The 25,296-nt window shown below is 42.9% G+C and overlaps 1 protein-coding gene across 2 annotated transcripts in view; it reads left to right on the plus strand.

The window, feature by feature from the left end:
* The window catches only part of LUZP2 (leucine zipper protein 2), a 593,960-nt gene that overhangs the window by 486,848 nt on the left and 81,816 nt on the right, over positions 1 to 25,296 (plus strand). For both annotated transcript variants that reach the window (XM_053252886.1, XM_053252876.1), the window contains 2 exons: positions 12,007 to 12,081; positions 16,758 to 16,922. In XM_053252886.1, the coding sequence (XP_053108861.1) occupies positions 12,007 to 12,081; positions 16,758 to 16,922 (240 nt within the window). The remainder of the gene's footprint in view (positions 1 to 12,006; positions 12,082 to 16,757; positions 16,923 to 25,296) is intronic.

Below are 25,296 nucleotides of genomic sequence, written 5' to 3' on the forward strand. Positions count from 1 at the left end.
GGAGCAGCAGCTTTACAGCCACTTCGACTCATCTTCCAACATAGGGGACTCCTTAAAGCTTCTTTCATACCTGGTCATGTTAGTGAAGTAGCTGTAGCCAGTTTTGTAATTGACTCCAGAAAAGATCTGGCTCCAACTTGCTTGTGTTGCCTTTGCTCTCATCAGGACCTTGAAGATACCCTGAGGAGAAGCAATGGAGATAATTAAGACACTGAAAATCTCTGATGCTAGCTGTGAGTTTTTAAACTGTCCTGAGCTATGGGCTGAACAGATCCTGAGAGAAAAGGGAATACCCTGCTGTGATTAGATGTAAGACAAACCCAAATCAGGTCACCATGTGTCTAATGGAGAGAAAAAAGAAAAGACAAGAGAGAAAGAGAATATGTTCTGCAATACTAATGCGAGTACTGTAAGAAGTTAGAAGGAATGATTTAGATCTTCAGTTCCTAAACTCCTTTATTTGCTGCCATGTACCCTTGCTAAAGACCAATGAAACTATTCTGGATTGAGTGGGTGTAGGATTTGGAGTACTGTGCAACCATTTGCTTCCCACTTCAACTGTGCTGTATAAATCAACATGTGTTTGTTGATGTGGCCAAAAAGCAGCCTAAAAATCTAAATATAAAGGTATGTACCTAAGTTGTTAGAAGCATCTGCGGGGGGGGGGGGGCATAAAATAGAGGAATAAGAATAGGAAAACCAGAACAGAACCTTTCCTAACATCAGTGTCCTAACAATTATGCCTCTACTTGCAAGTGTGCTGCTCCATTGATTTCACTTGGCTTGCATGAATAAATATGAGAGCGGTCAAGCATACGGAGTAAGCACTGGCAGCAATGACTAAGCCTGATCATTTGCGCAAGAAATGAGCATTCTCAGCAACCATCTTTGCTGATACCCACATTCTGTTGTTTAGGAGGCAATGTCCCTAGACCATAACACTGGGCTTTTAACAGTGAACGGACTGTAATGTTACTAGCATCATTCTCAGATCTTGCCCTAATTAGAGGAGGGATAGAAATTTGGTACAAGCCATTCAGGCTGTGGATACGGAGACAAAGATTGTTCTTGAAAATGTTACATTTTCCAGTACTATGGCTGTAACAGAGCCATATAATCCAAGTGAATCAATCCTCCTACTATATGAAATCAAGCTGCAAAACAAAGAGCTAAAATATAGACCTATTAATCTCCTTTCTCAAATATATATATGGGATGTGCAAGCTGGCTCACTTTGATCTAGGCTTGACGTTGGGCTGGCCTGGTTCAGGTGGTCCAAGTTCGAAATGGACCAACTCCTAAAGTAGGGGGAGGGGTGCCAGTTCAAATTCAAACTAGACTAACTCCCAGTTCCAAGAACCTGTTTAGGCTGGCTCAGGAGGCATACTTGTAAAGGGGAATCTGGTGAGGAGTCCCTTTTACAAGTAAAGGGCATTGCCTACAGTAAAGGGAGGGGGCAAGAGAAAAGGTAGTCTTTACCTTTAAAATTAAACTGCTGAGTGTGGTGGAGGCAGCCACGCCAGTTGCCACAGCGGTGGCAGAGACAGCGGAGGTGGTGGTAGAGGTCTTCCACCCCCCCACCCCCCATGGCCTTCCAAATGACAGGCCAGCTATGGCCCAGTTTGGGCCTCTGTGCATGCACAGAGGCCATTAGAGTGACCTCCACACATATGCAGAGGCCATTTTCATCATCACATGATTTGTGCAAACCTGGGTATGGCTGCTTGTGTGAACAGCCTTTGTGTCTGCCAGCTCCTCAGTCATGTAGGGGGAGAAACTATGTGTGCACTTTCTCCCTGGTGTGCTATCATTCTACTCATGATCTCATGGGAGTGATTCAAACAAATCAAACTTGCCCATGCGGTTTAAATACTCATATTTAAATTCTACCGTGAGGGGCAGTTTGGACAAACGGCAGTGATGCAGTTATGCAGAGGGACAATGACGTGTTGAGTGTGATGGGAGTCATGTGAACTGCCCACTGCTTCTTCTGTGTGTTTAATTCCTCAACACACTTTCTTGTGAAAGGCTTAAGTCAACCTGCTTGTAGCTCATTCAAAAGCAAGTAGTTCATTCAAAAACACTAGGAATTATCCTAATAAGTATGGGGTCCACAACTAGGATTTGCTTCTGTACACTTGAAGCCCAGTCCAATTTTTTTCCCTAAGCAGCAAGATCCATGTGTTCTATGGGCTTGTTCCTTGTTAAAGACGCAGAACTTTATATTCTTAAGCTGCTTCATCTGCTGCTTCCACTTATACGTCTACAACCTGACATACCTATTTAGAAATTAATTATATTTAAAACAGTTAAACCTTAACTGGACATTTAAACTTAGAAAATAATTAGAACATGAACATGAGTAAAACAGAGGATTGCTCTGTTTTATGAGATATGCAGTGATCTATCAGTTTTCATTAGTTGCAGATGATATGATAACTTCAGAAAAAATACCAAATGATATAAAGCTGGCAAGTAAAGAGAAGGAATGTATATTCACCAGCATCCATTTCTGTGTTTTTCTGCTTAAAATACACACATTTTGTATAGTGTCTAATGACACAGAAAGCCTCTGAAAAGTAATATTCACCAGAAAATGATAAGCATTAGAGTGATAGCTTTTAAAGCTTTTCTTTTCATGTCAGTGTATTGAATATTATAGAATTTGGGCTGTAATTGTCTACTTATAGTCTTGCAACACTTAACCTAGCAAGCTCCATCTAAAGTCCACTAAAAGGGATTTCAGAATAAATATAGTACTGCTTATTGCCCTGTTAATGAGACTTAAGCATATATAACTGATTAAAGGATCACAGTCTTTTTTAATGTATTGGACATTAAATAACACTTCTTTACATTAAATAATAAACAACAAAAAACCAATTTGAATGATGCATTTTGTTGTGGGCCCCTCTTATACTTAGCTAGTATAAGAGGGGCCCACAACAAAATGTTCAGGCAGCCTGGAACAGTAACCTTGTAACACTGTTTGGGACTAACAAGAAACTTTATACTTCCCCACCCTCCTGACATCTTCCTTTTTGTGTCACATAGTGCTAAAAGGCTCATGATTGGGGCTAAGCCAAATCAGTTAGATGTCCCATAAGTTAGCACACTTGTACCTCAAATATTCACACGTACACCATCTTGAATCATAGTGAACGACATCATTCAAATTGGTTAGATGGTCCACAAGTTAGCCCATTTGCGCCTCAAATGTTCACACATCTGCCATATTTATTTATTTATTTATTTAACCTATTTTTATACCATCCAAAGCTTACATCGCTGGGCGGTTTACAAAACAAAACAAAACAGAAAAGTTAAAACATTAGTTAAAAACAAATAAATGACAACAAAAATTAAAACACTGGTTAAAATAAATGACAGCAAAAGGTTAAAACATGTCAACAATTTAAAATTTTAAAACAATATTTTAAAACAATGTTAAAACTATTAAAAGAGTATTTAATTAAAAGCCTGGGTGAACAGATGTGTCTTTAAAGATTTTTTAAAAATTGTCAGAAATGGGGAGGCTCTTATTTCAGCAGGGAGCACGTTCCAAAGCTTTGGGGCAGCAGCGTAGAAGGCCCATCCCCGAGTAGACACCAGACGAGCTGGTGGCAACTGCAGACAGACCTCTCCTGATGATCTCAGTGGGCGGTGGGGTTCATGACAAAGAAGATGTTCTCTTAAATACCCAGGGCCCAAGCTTTATAGGTTATAACCAGCACCTTGTATTTTGCCTGGAAACTTATCAGCAGCCAGTATAGCTCTTTCAATACAGGAGTAATATGGTCTCTCCAAGATGACCCAGAGACCAGTCTGGTGGATGACATCCATCTTACAAACTTACAGAATTCTGGTGGATGACATCCTTACAAACTATGCCACTGAGGCATCCCGATGTGTTCCTACAGCTGTAGCAAATTTGGTTCAAATCAGATAGGCGGGTCACAGCATAGTGGTTAGAATGTTGGACTAGGACCTGGAAGACCCGCGTTCAAGTTTCATGAAACTCACTGGGTGACTCTGGGCCAGTCATGTATTTCTCAGCCTAACCTACCTCACAGGGTTGTTGCAAGGATAAACATAACCATGTACACTGCTCTGAGCGACTCGGCGGAAAAGTGGGATATAAATGCAAAAATAAAATAAATAAATAAACGTTAGTCCACTTGTGCCTCAAATGTTTATGTGTCCACCATCTTGAATCGGGTAGATGACATCACCACAAACTACACCACTGAGGTGTCCCTACAACTGTAGCCAATTTGGTTCATAATGATCCTGTCATTGCAAAATTGATAGGGTGGTAAACACACACACATGGACACACACACACACACAGAATGTTGGGGGATCTCATAAGCTTACTTGCCTTAAGGAAAGTAGGCTAAAAATAGGGAGAGTGATTATGGTAAAACAAGCAATTGAAAAAAGTTTCTATTTTTACCCATTACGTGACAAAAATACATTGTAGTGGATTATGATGAACATAAGAATCTAAAATACTTTAATTCGAATGCTTTAGCTATTCAAGAGACTTTTAGTCCAGATCAACACTTTTTCTTTGCATTTTTTCTTATGAACAGGGTTATAAGTGAACTTTAGAAGGCATACATTGAGCCAGCTTAATACATTTCTATAATTTTTTCTGTAGAAAGAGAGGGGTGTGTGTTTAGATTGGAGAGAAAGCAATTTATACCAAACGGCAATGACAAAAGGAAGAGAGAGACAAGAGGAGGGAGGGAAGAATGTCGGTAAAGTACATTATACATACTTAAAGCCCAATTACAACTAGAAATGAGGATTACACTAAAGGCCATGAAGAAAAGGCTGGTTTCAAGGAAGGATGTGATGGAAGGGAAAAGTGGGGAAAGTGGTGCAATGTATATGTTTATCTGATTATGCTGGTATACTTAAGCATTGGCTTTCACAAGGTACTTCACATGGAAAGGGGGTGAGAAGGAGCTAACATAGGAATTGGTATTATACACTTCTTATTGTTCTGAAAATTGAATGACTATTATAAGCATGATTTCAGGTAAGGCAGGGTGAAGTAAAAGAGTGTGTTTCTGTGAGCTATAGAAAAGAAACCCACTAATTTTATCTGAAAATGAACTTGTTCTGGTAAGAATTAATCTGCCTACGTTCCTTTCAGTGTCATTACAACTAGATAAAATTTGGTCCAAATCAGTTCCCACTTGCAACTCAAATGTTCGCACATCCACCATCTTGAATCGGGGTGGACGACATCATCACAAATTATGCCATTGAGGTGTCCCCATGTGTACTTAAGCCATAGCAAATTTGGTTCAAATCAGTTAGGTGGTTCACGTTAACCCACTTGTGCCTCAAATGTGCATGTGTCCACCATCTTGAATTGGGATGGAAAACATCATCAGAAACTACACCATTGAGGTGTCCTTATGTGTCCCTGCAGCTGTAGCAAATTCAGTTTAAATTAATTAGGCAGCTCACAGCCAACTCACACCTCAATCATTTACTCATCCGGCATCTTGAATTGGGGTGGATAACATCATCACAAATTATGCTGTTGAGGTGTCCCTATGTATTCCTAAAACTGTACCCCGTTTGGTTCATATTCCCCGTCACATAGGGATGGATGCACACACAATGCTGGGTGATCTCATAAGCTTACTTTCCTTAAAGAAAGTAGGCTAAAAGGGGGAGAGGTGGGAGTTTTAAGCATCATCTGCCTCCAAATGCTCAATCAATCATTTCTACCAAATAGCTTTCAACTGCAAGGGTGTAATACAAGTTATATGGCATGAGGATTGATACTTCTGGCCTATTGATTCAGTAGCCTGTGAACAAAACAAAACAAAAATTGTGCAATATATTCAGACATGAAAGTCAATCAGTCAAGCTGAATTGCTGTTGAATATATACACACACACACACACACACACACACACACACACAGCTGGGTTAATAGCCAGCACATGAAATAGGATTAAATGACAGATAATAGGGCCGTGCTTCCAAAAATGATAGCTGTGCTGCCTAAACTGCAAATGGATTTACCTGATATGAATAAGAGTGTTTAAACTCTATTAGGCATGTTATTATCTATCTTGGAAAGACTGCAAATGGCAGTCAGAATTGGTGATGGACAAGAAAACAGATTTGGTGCCAAATTATTTCTGATTGTGCTTTCTAGTTGAATGAAGTAGGGAGGCTTAAAACAGGTTTAAATTACAGGTGGATAGATTTGGATTATGTAGGTTTAAAACTTTAATTATGCAGTGGAGCAAGCTGAGCTGCCTAAGACATTTCTTTCACTGGAGGTTTTCCAGCAAAACTTAAATAATATCTGTTAGGGGGACTAAAGGATATCTTGATTTCAAAGCTGGACTACAAAATGCATTGGATTTTTTCTAATTTTGAACTCCTTCAAACATTGCATTATAAATATCAACAGCATGATCAGTTTTGCTTGTTGCCAAAAATGTATCATACAGATCATGGATTTCCCCTGGCTAGGTGTATGTGCATGAATTCCCTGTATCTTCTTCATTACTGTGCAGCTGCTACAACTCCTAGCCACTTCAACTTTTGAAACTTTTTTCAACTGCTTGTTTTACCATAATCACTCTCCCTATTTTTAGCATACTTTCCTTAAGGCAAGTAAGCTTATGAGATCCCCCAACATTCTCTGTGTGTGTGTGTGTGTGTGTGTGTGTGTGTGTGTGTGTCCATGTGTGTGTTAGTTATGTTATGTTCAAATTTTCTGATTAGAAAGTTTCCTAGATGTAACTTTAGACATGTCATTGAATCCATGCATTGGATTCCCCATCCCTCCCACAACCCCTTAAAAACAAACAAACACCAAAAAGCATTTGTGGGTAGTCCCCAATCTGGATTGGAACCATGGTGCAGTGGGTGGGGAGGGGTTCAACCCTTTTCTCTGCCCTGTTTTCCACTGAAAATCCTGTCCTTAGAGTCAGGTCCACCCGGGATTTAAAACTATATTGAAACTGAATGCAGGATTGGAATCCACACAGGACCTGAATCTGATACATAAGAAGGCTGAAGTGGGCCCTGGGGCAAAAAAATGGAGATAGGCCCTGTCCCCCCACCTATCCCTCCACAGAGACTTTAAGTCTTTACAACTTGTTTGGGGGAAAGTTTTTTGTGGTTAATACCCATTGTTATATGATACACTGAGGCCTAAGGAAGAAATCCTGAGAGCATAGTATAGTTCTCCTTGGAAATATATACAGTAGTATCCTACTAACTTCCCTATAGCTCACAATCAGAATTGACATATTCAATGTTAGATCCCACCACCTCTCTCCCTGAGTGGGATCTAGTGAGGTGCCCCATCATCTGCAAGGCTCTCCCCGAATCCCCTTTGTTGGTTTAAAAGTTGAGGCTGTGTCACTTGTAGGCAGTCACTGAAGCCAGTCGCCAAAAGGGGATCCCTTTGGTGGTACCTTTGGGGGTAGGACTGGGGGCTGGGGTAGGACATGCTGTCACCAGATATACTTCCTCTGTTACATGCAGAGGCTCTACACACAATACTGAGCTAAATAGACCGATGCTCTGACTCAGTATATGGCAGCTTCCTATGTTCCTATGAATTTCTAACAAGAGCAGAGTTTAGAAACTCCTCTCACTTTTGTAAGGAAGCCAGTATTTTCTTAAATTTCAAGAGGTGTGCCCACCCCCCCACTTACAGGTGAAACTCAGAAAATTAGAATATCATGCAAAAGTCCATTAATTTCAGTAATGCAAATTAAAAGGTGAAACTGATATATGAGACAGACGCATTACATGCAAAGCGAGATAAGTCAAGCCTTAATTTGTTATAATTGTGATGATCATGGCGTACAGCTCATGAAAACCCCAAATCCACAATCTCAGAAAATTAGAATATTACATGGAACCAAGAAGACAAGGATTGAAGAATAGAAGAATATCGGACCTCTGAAAAGTATACAGTGTACTGTGCTTGATTGGCCAGCAAACTCGCCTGACCTGACCCTATAGAGAATCTATGGGGCATTGCCAAGAGAAGGATGAGAGACATGAGACCAAACAATGCAGAATTGCTGAAGGCCGCTAATGAAGCATCCTGGTCTTCCATAACACCTCATCAGTGCCACAGGCTGATAGCATCCATGCCACACCGCATTGAGGCAGTAATTGCTGCAAAAGGCGCCCAAACCAAGTACTGAATACATATGCATGCTTATACTTTTCAGAGGTCTGATACTGTTCTATTCTACAATCCTTGTCTTCTTGGTTCCATGTAATATTCTAATTTTCTGGGATTGTGGATTTGGGGTTTTCATGAGCTGCACGCCATGATCATCACAATTATAACAAATTAAGGCTTGACTTATCTCGCTTTGCATGTAATGCGTCTGTCTCAGTTTCACCTTTTAATTTGCATTACTGAAATCAATGGACTCTTGCACAATATTTTAATTTTCCGAGTTTCACCTGTACCTATGTCAGCAGTGCAGTTGCAATGGTGTCCTTGGGTTGGTTAAAACAGCGCCTACCACCTTTGCTGGCAGCAGCAGCAACCACATTTCTGTTAAAAGTCCTTCTTGCCTCCCAGTTAGTCCTGTTTTACTTTCTGGAATGATCTTACATCAACATACTTCTGTCCCATTCAGATTGGGACGTAGCTATAATTGAACAAAGGGGAACAAATTTGCCTGGGCCCCTGAGGGAAAGGGGACCCACCAGGTGAGTGACAACTTGTTCTTCACACTCTTCCTTTCCTGCCTTTCCAAAGAAGAAGGCGGATAGGTGGGGGGACAGGGCCTATCTCCATTTTTTTGTCCCAGGGCCCACTTCAGCCTTCTTATGTATCAGATTCAGGTCCTGTGTGGATTCCAATCCTGCATTCAGTTTCAATATAGTTTTAAATCCCGGGTGGACCTGACTCTAAGGACAGGATTTTCAGTGGAAAACAGGGCAGAGAAAAGGGTTGAACCCCTCCCCACCCACTGCACCATGGTTCCAATCCAGATTGGGGACTACCCACAAATGCTTTTTGGTGTTTGTTTGTTTTTAAGGGGTTGTGGGAGGGATGGGGAATCCAATGCATGGATTCAATGACATGTTTAAAGTTACATCTAGGAAACTTTCTAATCAGAAAATTAGAACATAACTAACTCTTCTCTGAACCATCTTAATTTACTCTCCATATTGGCAGGAGAATTACAGTACAATTGACTCTGAGACTGATTTTCTTCCAAATATTGTGACTTTTGTTATTTCAGGTTAGACATTTAATATATTTAACATAATTCATAAAATCAGTGCATGCTGTTCTCTAATTTCATGCCACCCACCAGTAAAGCACCAGCCTGCCAAAGTCACACATTTATGTTAGAGAGGATAAAAGTGTCCCTCTCTATAGCTCTGTAAGGGAAATGAAAAAGTTAGACATCTGGATGGTGGTGTCTCTGGGAAAAATTAACAATAAGATCTAGTAACTGCTTGTTTGGAATTGTTTAGCCAAGAGCTCTAAATGTTGTGTCCTTTATGACTTATGAGTTAAAACCATGCAGAGCAATTCATATGCAAAAAAAAATGTTCACTGCCTCATAAAAATTTCTTATAGCAGAAATAACCATCTGTTCCAGTGTCCTTTCCCCACTTCTGCATAAACACTGGAAGTAACCGCCATTTCAGTTTACAAATAAGACAATTATACTAATCATCATGTTGCTAGCTGCTTTGAAGTAAGTTATTTTATTTTGAGACTTGAGGTTCTTGAACTGCAAGGGCTCTTTTAGATGGATTGTTCCAAAATGAACACTTCAGGGGTGTGGCTGAACCAGGCAGGTTACGTTGCCTAACCAAGCATTTCTGATGCTGACGTTGCTATTAGTCTGGTGTGAAGGAGATGCTCATGGGAAATAATGATTTCTGGTCCTCAGAAGGTGCCGTTGTTATACCCCATCCAGTGGGGAAAGGGTTGTATCAGAGTCATGGTAAATGATTGGATGGTGCATGATACATGATGAACATCATACCATTTTAAATTTCCTACATGATTCTCCTCAATCTTTTATTTTCCAGGTTATGAACATGTTAGGGATGTGCATGAAATTCACCCAAATTCCATTCAAATTCAAATTGAATTCAAATTTATTCAATTTGGAACCATCGAACAGAGTCGAGGTTCATTAAAATTGATAAAATTTGCCCAAATTCTAAATGAGTTGAATCAAATTTGGGCAAATTTGAATCTATTGAAACAAATCTCCATTCAAATCTCCACTTTGAATGAATTCGGTTGAATTTCATGCACATCTCTAGAACATGTTGATATCAGTGCAGGCAGTTGTGCTACTGTAGTGCAAGTCAGTTTTGCCACAATGTTCAGAGCCTTCCTATTTGGAAGACCCTGAGCCCTTTCTCACGAGCAGTGAGAAAGGCCTTCAGGGTTTGTGGGGAAGAAGCCCTAAAGAGCTTACCTCCCCTCAGACTATCATTCCGCCTTCCCTGGGTGGGCGGATCTCCCACTCAGACGAGCAACAGCTGCTTCCAGCAGCTCTGAGGGTCAGGTTGCTGAGACTTATCACCAGGCCCCCTGAAGCTCCAATAATGCACTGCACAAGTGTGTGGTGCATTATGGGAATTCCCCTGCCCGAGTCTGCTAGCCATGGCTGCTTGCAGGTGCAGCTGACAGATGGTTGTAAAAATGAGGTTAAGGGAGCACTCGTTCCTTTAACCTCATTTAAAAGGGAGGCTTCATAGGTGGGTTTGCTGCCATGGTGCTGCCAGGATCAGGCCCAATCTTGGTGGTACACACGCGTGTGCAAAACCAGGATAGCCTCCATTTCTAATGAACCTCCATAAATCCATACTAAAACAGCTGGCTAATTTAAACAGCATCATTTGACTCATTTTCAGAAGTCTAGTAGCTCTTTAAAAAAGAGGAGTATGTGCTCATGGAAACATCAGCTGTAAGTGTGTATAGATTTAAAGTTCATGAGAAAGGGGAATAAGGAAGTAGAAAATCTATGAGAAATAACTGATTGGCTGACCTGGAAGAAATGAAGGGAGCCTAAACTAGAAATACCTTTGCTGCTGCTTCCAGTTCAAGAAAAATCTGGTTTGTAGGAGAGATTAGAGAGTAGGCTGCATTTCCCTTTCCACACTACCTTACAGTATCCTACGTCACATTTATGGAATATTGAGGTCCTAAATACACACTTGTATAACAAAAAGGCCAACAGTTGCTTTACAGGGAAAGGCAGTTTTGGAAGGGGCAATTTTTGACATAAAAGCTGTGGAGGGGTGCTATCACTTTATTCAGTAGCTGCTTCTCCACTTCAAATAATACATGTGGGTTGCTTTTTACCCTGTGAGGTACCAAACATAGAGTTGGAACTACTATATGTGTGGTGAAAAGCAGCTGGGGACTGCAATTCAGAGCAGGGAAGTGATGGTGGGGGAGAAGATGAAGTATACTCACTCTGTCTCTCTGCTTCCTTCCCTCTGCCATAGATTTTCCATTCTAATTTACCCTTTTCCAAATTTGTTTCCAACCCACCCCACCCCCACCAGTGAAAAGTAGGCCTTTGGGCCTATGCTTGTGTGCATTTAACGTTCAGCTCATCCCTTTCTTTATCTGAAGCATACAATAAACTATTTCCCAAAGCACTTGAAAGAATATACCCTTGCTTTGACAGGACTTCTAAATATTTTAACATAAGATGGATCTTTTCAGTTCCCTTGAAATCAATGGCAGAACCATCACCTGGGCAAAGCTGGATTTAGATACTGTAATAAAATGCCCCATCCCCAAGAGTCTCTCCTTGTCATGAATCATAATATTCCTTAGAAAAGTGTGTTATGTTGTCAAGATAGGCCTTTGATATAGGTTATTTTGCTTACTTTCCAAGCAAATACCTTTTTTTCACCCTACACAGATATGTTATACAAGTTTAGTGGGCAAAAATGGGGTTATAATTTATACTAGCTAATTTGTTTTTAAATTTCCCACAGGCCCAGCAGCTTACAGACTTGGAGCAAAAACTAGCAATTGCAAAAGAAGAACTGGAAAAAGCAGCTCTTGACAAAGTAAGAACCCTTCTGTGCACATCTTTTAGCACTATTAATAGACAGCTATTGCAGTCTAATATGACAACATAAGAACTTCTGCTGGTAAAAATGTAGGCTTAGACTTCATTTTATGCATAATAAGTATTCCCACTGGATATGGGGAAAGTTCTTGTCATGTGGCAGTCAAAGCTCTGGCAGCTGTTCTTTGAGGATGATGAAGGGCTACCCCTCTTTCCTTTCTCTTAACATGCTCTGCAGGGGCTAGAGCATCTTTATGACTTTTACAGCCTCTGATGCTAGAATACATCTGGGAACAGAGAGATGTAATGTCATAATAAATGTTGCATAGAGCATAATTACCCCACCCCCAAATGTGCACTGTATGAAAATTTGCTTGAAATTGGGCAATACTTTAAAATATGAAATGGGTAGCCTGATCCAGAAGGGTGGCTGCTGTGCCATGGTTTATACCGCTGTGACTGAAGCCCTGCACAGACCTCTTTGATATGTGCATACATCGGGACACTTGTGCATGTCTTTGTGTGAATGACTGTGCCTGTGTTCATTTCAGAAATGAACCTGGGTACAGTTCCCCTCAAATGCAGGGCACAGATAGGAATTGCACAGCTATATGTGCATTGAAAATAATGTGTGAATAACTGTAAATGTATACAGATTGGTACGAGTGTACCCTGTGTACATTGTACACAGGTTGTATGTGTAATGAACATAACATGTGAATGAGGCTATAGTAGTAATCATGCTCAACCAGCAGAGGCAACATGACAATAAGAGACTTAAAAACAACAGCCCATATCCTACACTGACAAATGCATCAGACGTGCCTCTGGTAACTCAGTTGCCACCAGTCATGAATAAGAACACTGATAAGCTTGATAAGAACACTGTCATAATCCTAATGCTGGGAAAACAACAATCAATGAAGCGGGTCTCATGATCAAGAAGACCCGCCTCAGGATGGTTCGCAGGGAGAGCAGGCTTAGCTTGCTCTCCTCGCACACAAGCAGGCAGTCTGCTCCGGGCGGCCGAAGTGGCTGCCCACACGACTGCCGGCTCCGTTACGGAGCCAGCAGGGGCTGGGAGGATCAGGGGCTGCACAGTCCCCAGAAGCTCCAACATACCCTGCTCAAGCAGGCGGGGCATGCTGGAAGAGACCCCAAGCCAGGAGGCGGCTCTTTGCCTCACCTCGGGGGGGGTCTCCTCGTGAGGAGCCCTTGCGCAGAGCCGTGCCATGGCTCCTCACGTTGGCCAAAACCAGGTTTGCAGAGCTCTCTGCTCTGCAAACCCGGTTTAAGCACCGGGCTACTTAAGCGGGTGACCCGCTTGCAAACCACTGGGCTCGCAGCCGAGCCTCGTGGTTCTCACAATGGGAGAAAATCGGGCTAGCGTCCGCTAGCCCGATTTTCTCCCATCATGTGAATAGCCTCAGTGAATGGACAAATGAGCCCACATGACCTTATCTAACCCATACAGTCACTCCACACACCTGGACAGGGCAATCAGAAAAACATAACAGTACACTGCTGTTCATGGCACAGCATGGCTCAGGTAACAAGCCAGCAAATAATACCTTTGGCCATGACTTCCAGGGCTTCCTCCAGACAAGAACACAGATCCCTTGGCTGATATGTCCCACAGATTTATGAGGGTGGAACAAGAGCTCCATCCTCACAAGGAGCCAGTAAACCAACTGCACATTTTGCCTCACAATGCAGTGTACATGTAGCCCTGCATTGTAATATGTTGGGAGGGGGGAAGTGAGTTTCACTTCTCTCCCCTCCCCACAAAAGTCCTTTTCGTATTCCTGGGGGCTTGTGCAGGAAAGCTTTTCTGGGGAAGGTAGAGAAGTGAAAATTGCTTTCCCCTCTCTGCAGCTTGTGTTGCTAGGCAACATGTACCATTAGTTTACTGGCTTGTTTTGAGGATGGGCCGATTGTTCTACCTTTCATAAGGTTGTGGGACATGTCAGCCAACACGTTTACAAACAACTAAGCTTGGCACTGATTTTTTTAAAGCTGAAATTCCAAAGAAATGTTAGGGTTCCTTCCAGGAAAAAACAATTGAGATTTTCAAGTCAAAACCAAGTTTTTATAAGACAAATGAAATTTCTCTGGATTTTTCTGCATATCTTTAGAAATAAATACCCTTTATTCAGGGTAACACAGGGAAGAACAGACTGTCAATGACAATGCCCAAACAGTAACATGCCCAAGGGATAGGACATGAAGAACCCAGGGTTTCCCAAGTACTGTTGTGAAAAGAACACTCTCAACTAGAGAATAATCAGAACATAACACTTGTGGTGGTGACAATGTGTGAGAAAAACGGTTTTTTATATGTTTCTCAAGGGATGGCATCACATACACAAGGAAGAGTAGTGAAAGCCACAGCAGGATGTTCACACCCAAAGAACTACCTCATAGTTCAACAAGAAAGAACACTGCATTGAAAAACAGCAGATGTGGGTGATATTATACTGTGGGAGCCACTCTTATTTGATTTATCATCATAGCAGCATAAATGATAGTTGAGCCAAAGAACATTGAGCTGTTGAGACCTCTACTCTCACCCTTGCTTTTGCTCTAAGTGGCAAGACCCTGGACAAGGCTCAGGCTTGAAGTTGACGGCATATTGTGCTAAAGAACACATTTGTTCTCCAACTCCCAGTGTAGGAGAGGAATATTGAGAAAACAGATAAGGTGAGCTAAGGCAGAGGTTGACAATCTGTTAATCCTAACAAGAACTGAGATATACCTGGAAGAGGCACAGTGTTTATTGAACAGGATCATTGACTTCCCAGGTGGAGTAAGCCTATGAACAGGTACTGTATGCCTTCTGCAGCTGCTAGTCCTTGGAGGCTCTTGCTGCCAGAGACTAGGAGACTGGAGGCTATAGCTTTAGGGAAGGAGCATCACTCTGCAGTAAAGCATGTGCCATGCATGCAGAATGTGCTAAGTTCAGTCCCTAGTATCTCAGTCCCTAGTATTTAAACACACACACACACACACACACACACACACACACACACACACACACACACCAAAGTGGGAAACAACCTGCTTAGCTGGGTGACTGCAGTAAAAGGGTCAAAAAATACCTCCAGCTATGTGGGATTTTCATGGGATTTTCAACAGATAGCAACAGTAAGTGCTATTTTGTCTGAAGTTTTTTTTAAAAACTGCCTTAGAATGAGAACTGTTGTATGTTTTTATTAAAAATAATATATTTTTTGGAAATATTCTGGCTAAAAGAAATTACTAATAGCAATTATTGCCTTGCAGCATGCACAGAAGCCCCATGATCACACAGGAATCAGTGTTTAGTTTTGGAAGACATTGGTCATCCAATGGGAACCTGCATTTGCAGGATGATCTGCTTAATAAACCTTCTTTCCCTCACATTGTCACCACCACAAGTGTTATGTTCTGATTACTGAGTGTTTTTCCCCTCAGAACAGTTATAACACATAGGGGGGCTATTCCCACGATCTGAAACAATCAGGCTAGGAGAGCCTAGCCTGATTTTTGCAGATTGTAAGAACCACCGGGCTCGGCTGCGAGCCCGGTGGTTCTAGAGTGGATGACGCGCTCAAGAACCCCTGCCCCCAAACCAGCTTGCTGCCCCCAAACAGGCAAGCGCTCCGCAAACCTGGTTTTCTAGATCGTGAGTAGCCGTGGTGCGGCTTCGTGCCACACCTACTCATGAGGAGACCCCCGGAGGGGAGGCAAAAAGCTGCCTCCCAGCTCCGGGGGTCTCGCCAGCATGCCCTGAGCACTCGCGCAGGGCATGCTGGAGCTTGCGGGGGCTGATCGGCCCCTGTTCCCCCCAGCCCCTGCCGGCTCAATCTTGGAGCCGGCAATCATGTGGGCGGCCAATCCGGCCGCCCAGGGCTCCCTGCCCAATCGTCTGCGGGGAGAGCAGGCTAAGCAAAACTCCCCGCAGTTTTGGAAAAAGCGGGTCTCACGGATCGTGAGACCCGCCTCAGTATCTACAGTCTGAAATGCAGGATAACCTATTACATAAACTTGTCCAAATATTATGTTTATTTTTTTATATTAAATTACACAAAATGGAGACAACTTAGTAAACTTTATGGTTTTTAAGTGACTGGTATGTTCAACAATTAAATTACTAATTTAACTACTAATTTACAGGACATGAATTCATTTCCCCCCAATAAATTTGGAGAAACCTAAAAGACCATGCTTTATCCGTGATATAGGGAATGGTGCATTGAATCATGTCTCAGGTATCCACCAACTATTTTCAGCTGTGCACCTGATCACTTTGAACCTGTTTGGAGATCATTTTGTGATTCACATGCTAAACATGCCAACAGTGCACCAATCCTTTTACAGATGTCCTGACATCCTCCTGGATGTTTATTCAAAATGCTGATGCGACTCAAATACTAGGTTAAGTTAGTATTTAAGTCATGCATAGAGCAGTAGTAAAAAACATCCCAGGAGGTTGTCAGGTTGTCTGTGAAAGACATAAGGATGGGTACACTCTTGATGCATACCCATTTTAATCATGTGTGCTGGAGTCAGTATCATATGAACCCACCTTTTGTTTTGTTTTCTCATTTGTTGTAAAGGGTAAATGACATGAAAGTGAAGATATAGTATTTTCCATAATCTTTCATTAAGATCAAATGAATTTTTTCCCTTCAGGAGTCACAGCTAAAAGCTCTGAAGGAGACTGTTCAGCTCTGCCTATCTTCAGTTTTGCACAATCAACCTCCAACTACAAATATAATCACTTCAAGACCGAATGAGAGACAGACATCCCCAGTTACGAACGGTTCCAAAGTTCCATTTCCAGTGACAAACACCAAGGTATCTTCTTTCTTCTCTTAAAAACAAAACAAAAACCCAACACCAAGTGTTTGTCCTGAAAGTCTATCAAACTGGAACTAAGAAAGGCTTTAAATTCATTGAAAGATTAGGATGAGTTTTGAAGGTAATGCTAAGCCTCCCTCTCCTATCACTGAAAAAAAGTTGAAAGAGCTTACTTACCTTGTTGCTGAAAATGATTTGGGGTCTTTGCTGTTATACAAGTTTCATTTGCATATTACATGTAAAAGTGTGTAATCTATATTGTATGGCACTCCACTTTCTGATAATGGGCACTCTTATGGAGATGGTTCATACCATGGTAATGCTACTGCAGGCAACAATGAGATTGCTGCTTTCAATTTATCCCATTCAGGACAATGGGAGAAACTATGATGATGATGCTTGCAGAAGCAGCAGTGCCTTTACTGCCTCCCAAGCCCGCAGTAGTGTCATCACAGTGTGTACCATCTCCATAACAGAACACATCATGTTAGTTACAATCCCTAATTCATATAGAGGTCATTCACACAATCAAACTGTGATTTACTAATACCATGTACCATCTAGCACAGGCTAGTTACCACTAATTTTGATTGAAATCAATCAAATAAATTTAGGTTGGTCATGACTAAATGTGATTTTGCTACTTTCAGTGGGGCTCAGGCATGACTAAAAATTCACAGGACTTGGTCCATGAATTACAATACATAATTCTTATAATGTGTCCCTTGAGAAAAAATGGTGTTCATTTTGAAATGTTAAGCTAATACAGTAAAATTTATTACTATTCATTAACATATTACTAATATTAGTCTATTACTGCACAAATACAGTAATAGCAGGCTGCCTCTGAGTACCAGTTGCAGGGGAGTAAGCAGGAGAATGGGCATGCCCTCAACTCCTGGCTGCGGGCTTCTAGCGGCATCTGGTGGGCCACTCTGTGAAATAGGATGCTGGACTAGATGGGCCTTGGGCCTGATCCAGTTCTTATGTTCTTAACACATACGAATAGGAGGAGAACTGGTCTTGTGGTAGCAAGCATGACTTGTCCCCATAGCTGAGCAGGGTCTGCCCTGGTTGCATATGAATGGGAGACTTGATGTGTGAGCACTGCAAGATATTCCTCTCAGGGGATGAAGCCACTCTGGGAAGAGCAGAAGGTTTCAAGTTCCCTCCCTGGCTTCTCCAAGATAGGGCTGAGAGAGATTCCTGCCTGCAACCTTGGAGAAGCCGCTGCCAGTCTGTGAAGACAATACTGATCTAGATAGACCAATGGTCCGACTCAGTATATGACAGTTTCCTATGTTCCTATGAATACCGTGCTGCAATGCCAGATGATGCTATTATAATGGCAGCTGGATCAAAGGACAAAACTGGGAGCAATTTTCATCACTGTGCCAATGGCAACAATCCTGTTTCCAGTATGATACTACTCTGCCATATAAGGTTGCTTGATATAGAAAGCTCCATTTGTTTTCTCAGGGTGCTCATACTCTGAAGTAACAAACTCTAGATAAACAGGAATTCCAGAGTGCTTCAGTCACATGGTCTTGCTTATTTGTCATGAGCTATTCTTCGTTCACTTTTTATGGAACAATGATCTCCACTATCAGAGATGACATTCTGCTATGATCACTTGTAACTTGGGATAAAAGGGGAGAGAGTCAAAGGCACCAAGTTGTGTTTGGCCTTGTGAGCTCTTATCTTGTCACTTCAACCTCTAACTCACCCATTTTCATATACAAAGAAATCAAAGGTTGAACTCTACAGGGATTTTATCCAAGGGCAATCATTGGTGTAAATAAGCCCCAAGACCTATGCAAGAAGGGAATATTGGTAATTCATTTAATGAAAGTCGAACCTTGACTACAGAACTTAGGTTCCACATGAATGTTGGTAATACAGCAAGTTTATTTACAGGGTTCACTCCTCAAAAGGTTGGAGAGGGCTGTGGGAAAGGCAGAAGCTTGCCTTCCTTCCTTCCAGATAAGTAGCGGCCCTCTCAAACTCCACCGCACTGCACCCACATGGTTGGCATGGTATCAGAGACCCAAGCTGGGATCAGGAGGAGGAAGCCCTCCCGCATCCCAAAGTGCACTGCAGGAGCAGCAGAGCTCTGCTCTTCATGCCACTCCTTCCTCCTGGCTCGGTGCTACCACACACACAATCACCTGCCAGGGTAGAATGAACTGTTGATTCATTCTACTTTGGTAAAAAGATGAGTAGAAAAATAGGGCTCTACAGGTTGGAGCTGCTGGAACTGGACTCACAGCGCTCCAGATGACATGAGCTGGCTGGGGTAACGCAGGTAGCTCACATTGTGCAAATACAGTAGGGACAATGTGTGATAGCTGGGTTCCAAATGGAAAAGGAATGCTGTTCAGAGATTTGTCCCATTATTACCTTTTTCATATAGCTTACTAATTGCTGGCTAATTAGATGTTAAGGTGTGTCCACGCAATCCAAATTTTTGTTCAACCCACTACCAAAAATTGTGATAACTGGTGGTACAATCTGCACCAAATACTGACCAGTCCTTACTTTTTTCTCCTTTTGGAGAAAGCTTCATGCTTCATTTTTCTTGAATTACTCTGGCAGATGTCTTGTGTGGTCCATCTTCCCTGCCATTGTTCCATCCCTCTTAGCTCATTATCTCAGCCTCAGCCACCATTTCATCCAGTTGCAGGGGAGTACAGCAGGAAAGAGGGCATGCCCTCAGCTCCAGCCTGTAGGCTTCCAGCAGCATCTGGTGGGCCACTGTGTGAAACAGGATGCTGGGCTAGATGGAACTTGGGCCTGATCCAGCAGGGCTGTTCTTATGTTATTATTTATTATTTTTTAAAATTTATATCCTTATGTTCTTATCCCTTTTCCCTCTCCTTTGTTGTTTTTTCTTAAATCTGCACCTTTGCACCCATGTTTTCATTATCAGCTCATCTGTATTCACACATACATCAATATACCTGTATAATATTTGGACCAAAAAAACCACCCTAATATTTTTAACAAAGAAGGACGTCTATTCTAGGAAGAGAAAGTACATATGTGTGAGAAATGCACAGATATTCTTACCAAGACAGTGAGAAACAGAAATGAAATGAAATAGAATAAATTGTGAGGATACTGTTGTCTTGACTAGAGATAGGAAATCCTCATAAGAAACACTTCTAGTCTTACTAAATGCCTTTGGCATCATTGAAATCCTCCAATGTTTGGCTTGAAGAACTTCTAAATTCACTTCAAAAGCAAAGGCAGTCTAGAGGTGTGGGAACAAATCTGCCCTCCCTTGAGAAATGTTACTTCCTATGAAATTCCATGGCTATTTTACCTACAGGGAAACTCCCAAATTTGCTTTTAATTGTGCTTTTCACGACTAAGGTCTAGATTAGTACTAATCAAGGCAAGACACCATTTTCACCACCATATTCACAATGGAGGGGCTTTATCAAAATGTTTTCAGGGTTGGATAAAAATTCTCAATTGATTTGGCTGGGAAGAAATTAACAACCATTTTAGTGATGGGTGGGACTTTACTGTGACTTAAATTGGCTGTTGATAGTAGCAGGATTTATTTATGTATTTATCATCATCATCATCATCATCATCATCATCATTTTATTTTGCAGCAGTGATTGCTGTGTTGGTAGGAGGGAAAACGGAGGGAACACACAGACCTAAAAATACACCTGCTCTTTATTGTTACACTCAAGATCTGTAGAAGCATCGCCCAACAGTTCCAGCCCCCCAAATCTACATGAGCTGCAGAGGTTCAAAAAGCACAACTATACAACACAGTGCCCCCTGCCATGCATAATACTAATGGCAACAGAAGTACTTGATGAATGGCACATCTTCCTGGTGGCCAGCTCTTTCAAACCGTCATTTCCCCCACTAAAGAACGCATGAGGGAACGGAGGTGGCATTAGGCCCAGCCCTTGGGGTGTATGTCTATGGCCTAGAGGCCAGTATACCTGCCTACCAGCCCTGTAACTGGTGTGGGCTCTGTGATGCATCTTATGCACCCCGCACACCAGCAAGATGAATAAACTTAGAAAGAATCCACTTTCATTTCCTACCAGAGAATCAACTTTCAGAACACCTCAGACATTGAAAACAAGAAAACCCAGTGCCCCATGGGCTTGTTGTTTGGGGGTGGTTGGCACCATATGTGCACTACACCAGAAATTGCTCTGGGCCACCCTGGTGCCCCCCAAGTGGACTTATGGGGCTGCTGAAATTCCCCATTATTCCCTATGGGGGGGAAGCTTAAATACGTGCAAACTTTTTTTGGGGGGGGAATCACCCCCTTCACCAATTTATTTGAAATCTGGGTGGTAGCAGGCACCCATTGGGGCACTACCACCTGACCCACTGTTCTGCTCCCCAAACCCCTTTCCTGCTCCAAATCTTGCACAAAGATATACCAACTTCAATTAAAAAAAAAAAACACTCCTTTGCCAATTCTGGGTGGTAGCTTCCTTACACCCATTGGGCACTACCACCCACCACAACACATTCTGGGCCACCCTTGTTCCCTGTGGAATTATAAGGCAGCAGAAAACACCATTATTTCCTGTGGGAAGACGTGCCAACTTCAATTTTTTTATTTTAAACACCATTTTGCCCAATTTTTTGAAATTTGGGTGGTAGCTTCCAGCGATTGGGCACTACCACCCAACCCACTTTGGTCACAAAACAGAGGTCCAAATATCTGAATTTTTTGGGTCCGAATCTGAGGTGATTTTTTTTTACCCAAATCTTGGCAATTGAGCACAGGGGTGATTTGTTTTGTCTACAAATCACCCACATCAGCCAGATTTGGGTGCAAATCATTTTATACCTGAATTGATTTGCACATCCCTACTTGACATAGGGCTTTGATATTGAGCACAGATGTAGGGCAGGGTGGGGAAGCTCTGTGTATTTACTTTGAAGTGGATCAGTCAATGCTCTGATTTTAATATTTTTTTCTTCCTCTTCCGGTAAAGTTTTTTCTTACTGCCAGAATGCCCCTCCCCTTGCCTCGTGCAGAGGGGAGGGCAATTTGTCCCAGCCCCTAGCACAAGGCCCCATGAAGCCTGTGATTGGGCCTTTGGGTTTTGGGGGTGTGGCTAAAGCAGCTGCTCAGCATCTCCCTGCCCCAAACTCTCAGTTCGGAGCAGGATCCCCCTCCCTTCCCTTGATATAGAGCAAGCCTAAAGGCTGGTCGTCCTTTTGGGGGCCAAGTAGGATTTTTGGCTCCCAACACATTGGCCTGGTTGTGGGTTATTTCGCCTACTGCTGTTCTAGCAGATTTTATTAGATAGGTCACAGCTTGGCAGGGACAGTGTGGGTTGGGTGATAAGTAGATGGGTATGAACATTGGTGAGCACTCTTGGACAGTTAAGGTGGGTGATTGGTCAATCGCTCCCTTGTGGTTTGTGCGGCCCAGGGAGGACGATTTGCCATGAAAGCTACTTCAGGAATTTACACACCCTTGGGCTGCGTGGTCTGGGGTGTGTGAAGACCTAGAAGGATCCAGGCCCCCATTGGCTGTGAAGGAGAGGAAGCAGGTTTGCACCTGCTGCCTCTCAAAGCCAGGGTGTGTCCCCTAAGCAAGGCAAGGGGGAAGAGCGAAAGTCTGAACCCGGTCATTGCTAGGCCCTGCACTGTCATGGGGAGGGGGGGTTACCTGTTTATAGCTCATTAATAAAGCTATGGCCCTTTTCACCCATTAATTGGTTGTCCATGTCTTCACACACACACACACACACACACACACACACACACACACACACACACAATGCTCAAGTTGGTTTGCAATCCAGAAAGTCGAAGTGACTGTGAAGCATGTGTTGTGGTTTTTAACCTTTTTCCTTACAAATGCACTATATGTCCAAGCTGGTTTGTGATCTAGGTGTGTGTTTGAATTGTGGAGCAAAAGAAACATGTTGGGACCCAGTTGGTTTGTGAATGGTCAAGAATCCATTGGAGATTGTGTTGTCTTTTTTTACAAATGCACTCTGACATAGATCTGTGGATTTGTGTTTAAGGATCAAGATGCTGTGTGGAATTTTATTTTATTTTATTTTATTTTGGCGGAGGGTTGAGTAGTCTCCCCCACCCCATTCAATCTAGCCCACACCTGTGGGTTTGTGATGAATGATCAAGTGTGGATCCTTCAACTGTGCAGTGGGTGGGAGAAGCTGGCTGAGGCAGAGCACTCTGTGTGCTGTTGCCTCAGTCTGTGCCTTCCTTCCTGTTCTTGCCTGCCCATGCCAATGCGAAGCAGTGAGAAACCATGGTGTGTGTGTGTGTGTGTGTGTGTGTGTGTGTGTGTGTGTGTAGAGGATGTTTATTTTACAAAGGGCCAACATTTTACAATGACCAACAAAAGGAAGTACTTTTTCACACAATACATAATTAACCTATGGAATTCTCTGCCACAAGATGAAGTGACAAGCAGCAGTCTGGATGGCTTTAAGAAAGGCGTAGATAAATTCATGGAGGCAGCACCACCATTGTGTAAATGGGTCCAAAGAACCCAGCCCCCATCCCTGTGGAGCCACCCTGTGGAGCCACCCCATCCAACCTAGCCATACCCACTGTGTCGGACATCAGATGTGGGGGCATGGCCATATGCGGAAACTTAGCCACACACATCAGACACAGGTAACTTGTTTCCTTTTTTTTCTTTTTTTCTTTTTGGTCCAGCCTGCCCCCTTTGAACTCTTTCCCACATTTAATTAGAAATAACTCCCCCAATTGTGAAATTAGCCAGAAGAAGAAGATTAAAAAGTCAGATCAGCACTAGGCCATGCTCATTGTTACAGAGCTTCATTCCTGGATGAGCAATTACCAACAGGTAGATTTTCACACACTCAACATGTTCATTCAACATTCCTCACCAAGAAATATTATCTCTTTTAGAGGTGTTGCTCATACTTAGTATATGCCATGAATGTGTCTGGGGGAAAATAATAGGCCATAATCTTGCTGTTATACTCATGAACATCTCATTATTGTAAAGCTGTACATTGTCCATGGCTGCAAACCCCTTGAAATCTACTAGTGTGAAACAGCTTGTCAGAGAATCACGGTTTAGGCCAGAATTATACCCTCTGTGACTTATTATATCACAGGGCACTTTCATAATGCCAGCTATTGTTATGTATGTAGTCCTTGACTTTGTCATCCTATTAAAAGTTAACTAGTTTCAACTATAATTGCCTGAGCTAGTCTGTTCCTGCAGCATAAATTACTCATGTTGTTTTAATGGGAATATATATACCTTAAAAAATATGACAGGGACCACAGTAGAGTACTGCTCATGAATCCTGCCACTTTTGATAGGCAGCAGCGTAACCTTCAGGAGATGCCTTGCCAAGTAAATAACATCCCTTCAAGGGATTGTTCATCTGGTTTCCAAATCATGGACTTTTTTTCATTGTCACATTTACATATCATGTATCTATATATTTTATTCTCCTGGGTGCGCCTTGGAATGTGTGTCCTAGTGCCCAGCTGATTGACTGGGCAGTGGAGGCACCTGATAGGCTGAGGCACACTCAGGAGGATCGGTCGTCGGCGGGCCCGGCTGTGGTGGTGAGGCTGTGGCGGGCCTGGCCGTGGAGGTGAGCGGAGGTGAGTGGTGGCAGCGGCGGGCCTGGCGGCGGCGGCAAAGCAGTGGCAGACCCAGCCACAGCAGCCTGGGCCTGGCACAGGCCGGCCGGAGACTGGGGCAGAAGGTGGGGGGGGAGGTAACCGCTGGCCCCCAAGAGCGCACAGATACTCTGTGTGGGGTCGGCTAGTATGTTGAAAAGCATATTGCATTGGCTGTATCTTTCATGAGCAACAGCTGCAGAAGCGTAACTAGGGAAAACGGCGACCAGGGCAAGCACTGAAATGGCGCCCCCCCCACCGCGCCCCCCCGCCCCCCCAACATACTACATTATACTTAGGTTTTTCCTTACAAGCACCCACCGCCGCTGCCAAGCCAGGCCACTGACTGGCCGCCAGGCACCAGCAAAGCAATGGGGGGGGGCGCAGGCGGCGCGGAAGGGACCGCTCGTGGGGAAGGGGGCACTGACGCTTTCCCTTGACTGCTGCAGCGCTGCTGCACTGAGCAGGAAACATTTGTATTAACAAAGAATTAATTTTTTTTAAAAAAAAAATTGGTCATGGCGGCGCCCCCCACGTGACCAGAAAAGATGGCGCTCGGGGCACGTGCCCCCCCTGCCCCCCCTATAGTTACGCCTCTGAACAGCTGTAGATAACAGTGTGCACAAAAGCTAACAGATTCTATGGCAATAGGCAACAGTTATCCTGCCTCTGTGTCTTCCAGTTACGAGGTGTGCTTTCATGCAGCACATATTCTTAATGGTGTCTCTCCTAA

Source organism: Hemicordylus capensis, chromosome 1, assembly GCF_027244095.1.
Source record: "Hemicordylus capensis ecotype Gifberg chromosome 1, rHemCap1.1.pri, whole genome shotgun sequence".
In the NCBI taxonomy this organism is placed as follows: domain Eukaryota; kingdom Metazoa; phylum Chordata; class Lepidosauria; order Squamata; family Cordylidae; genus Hemicordylus; species Hemicordylus capensis.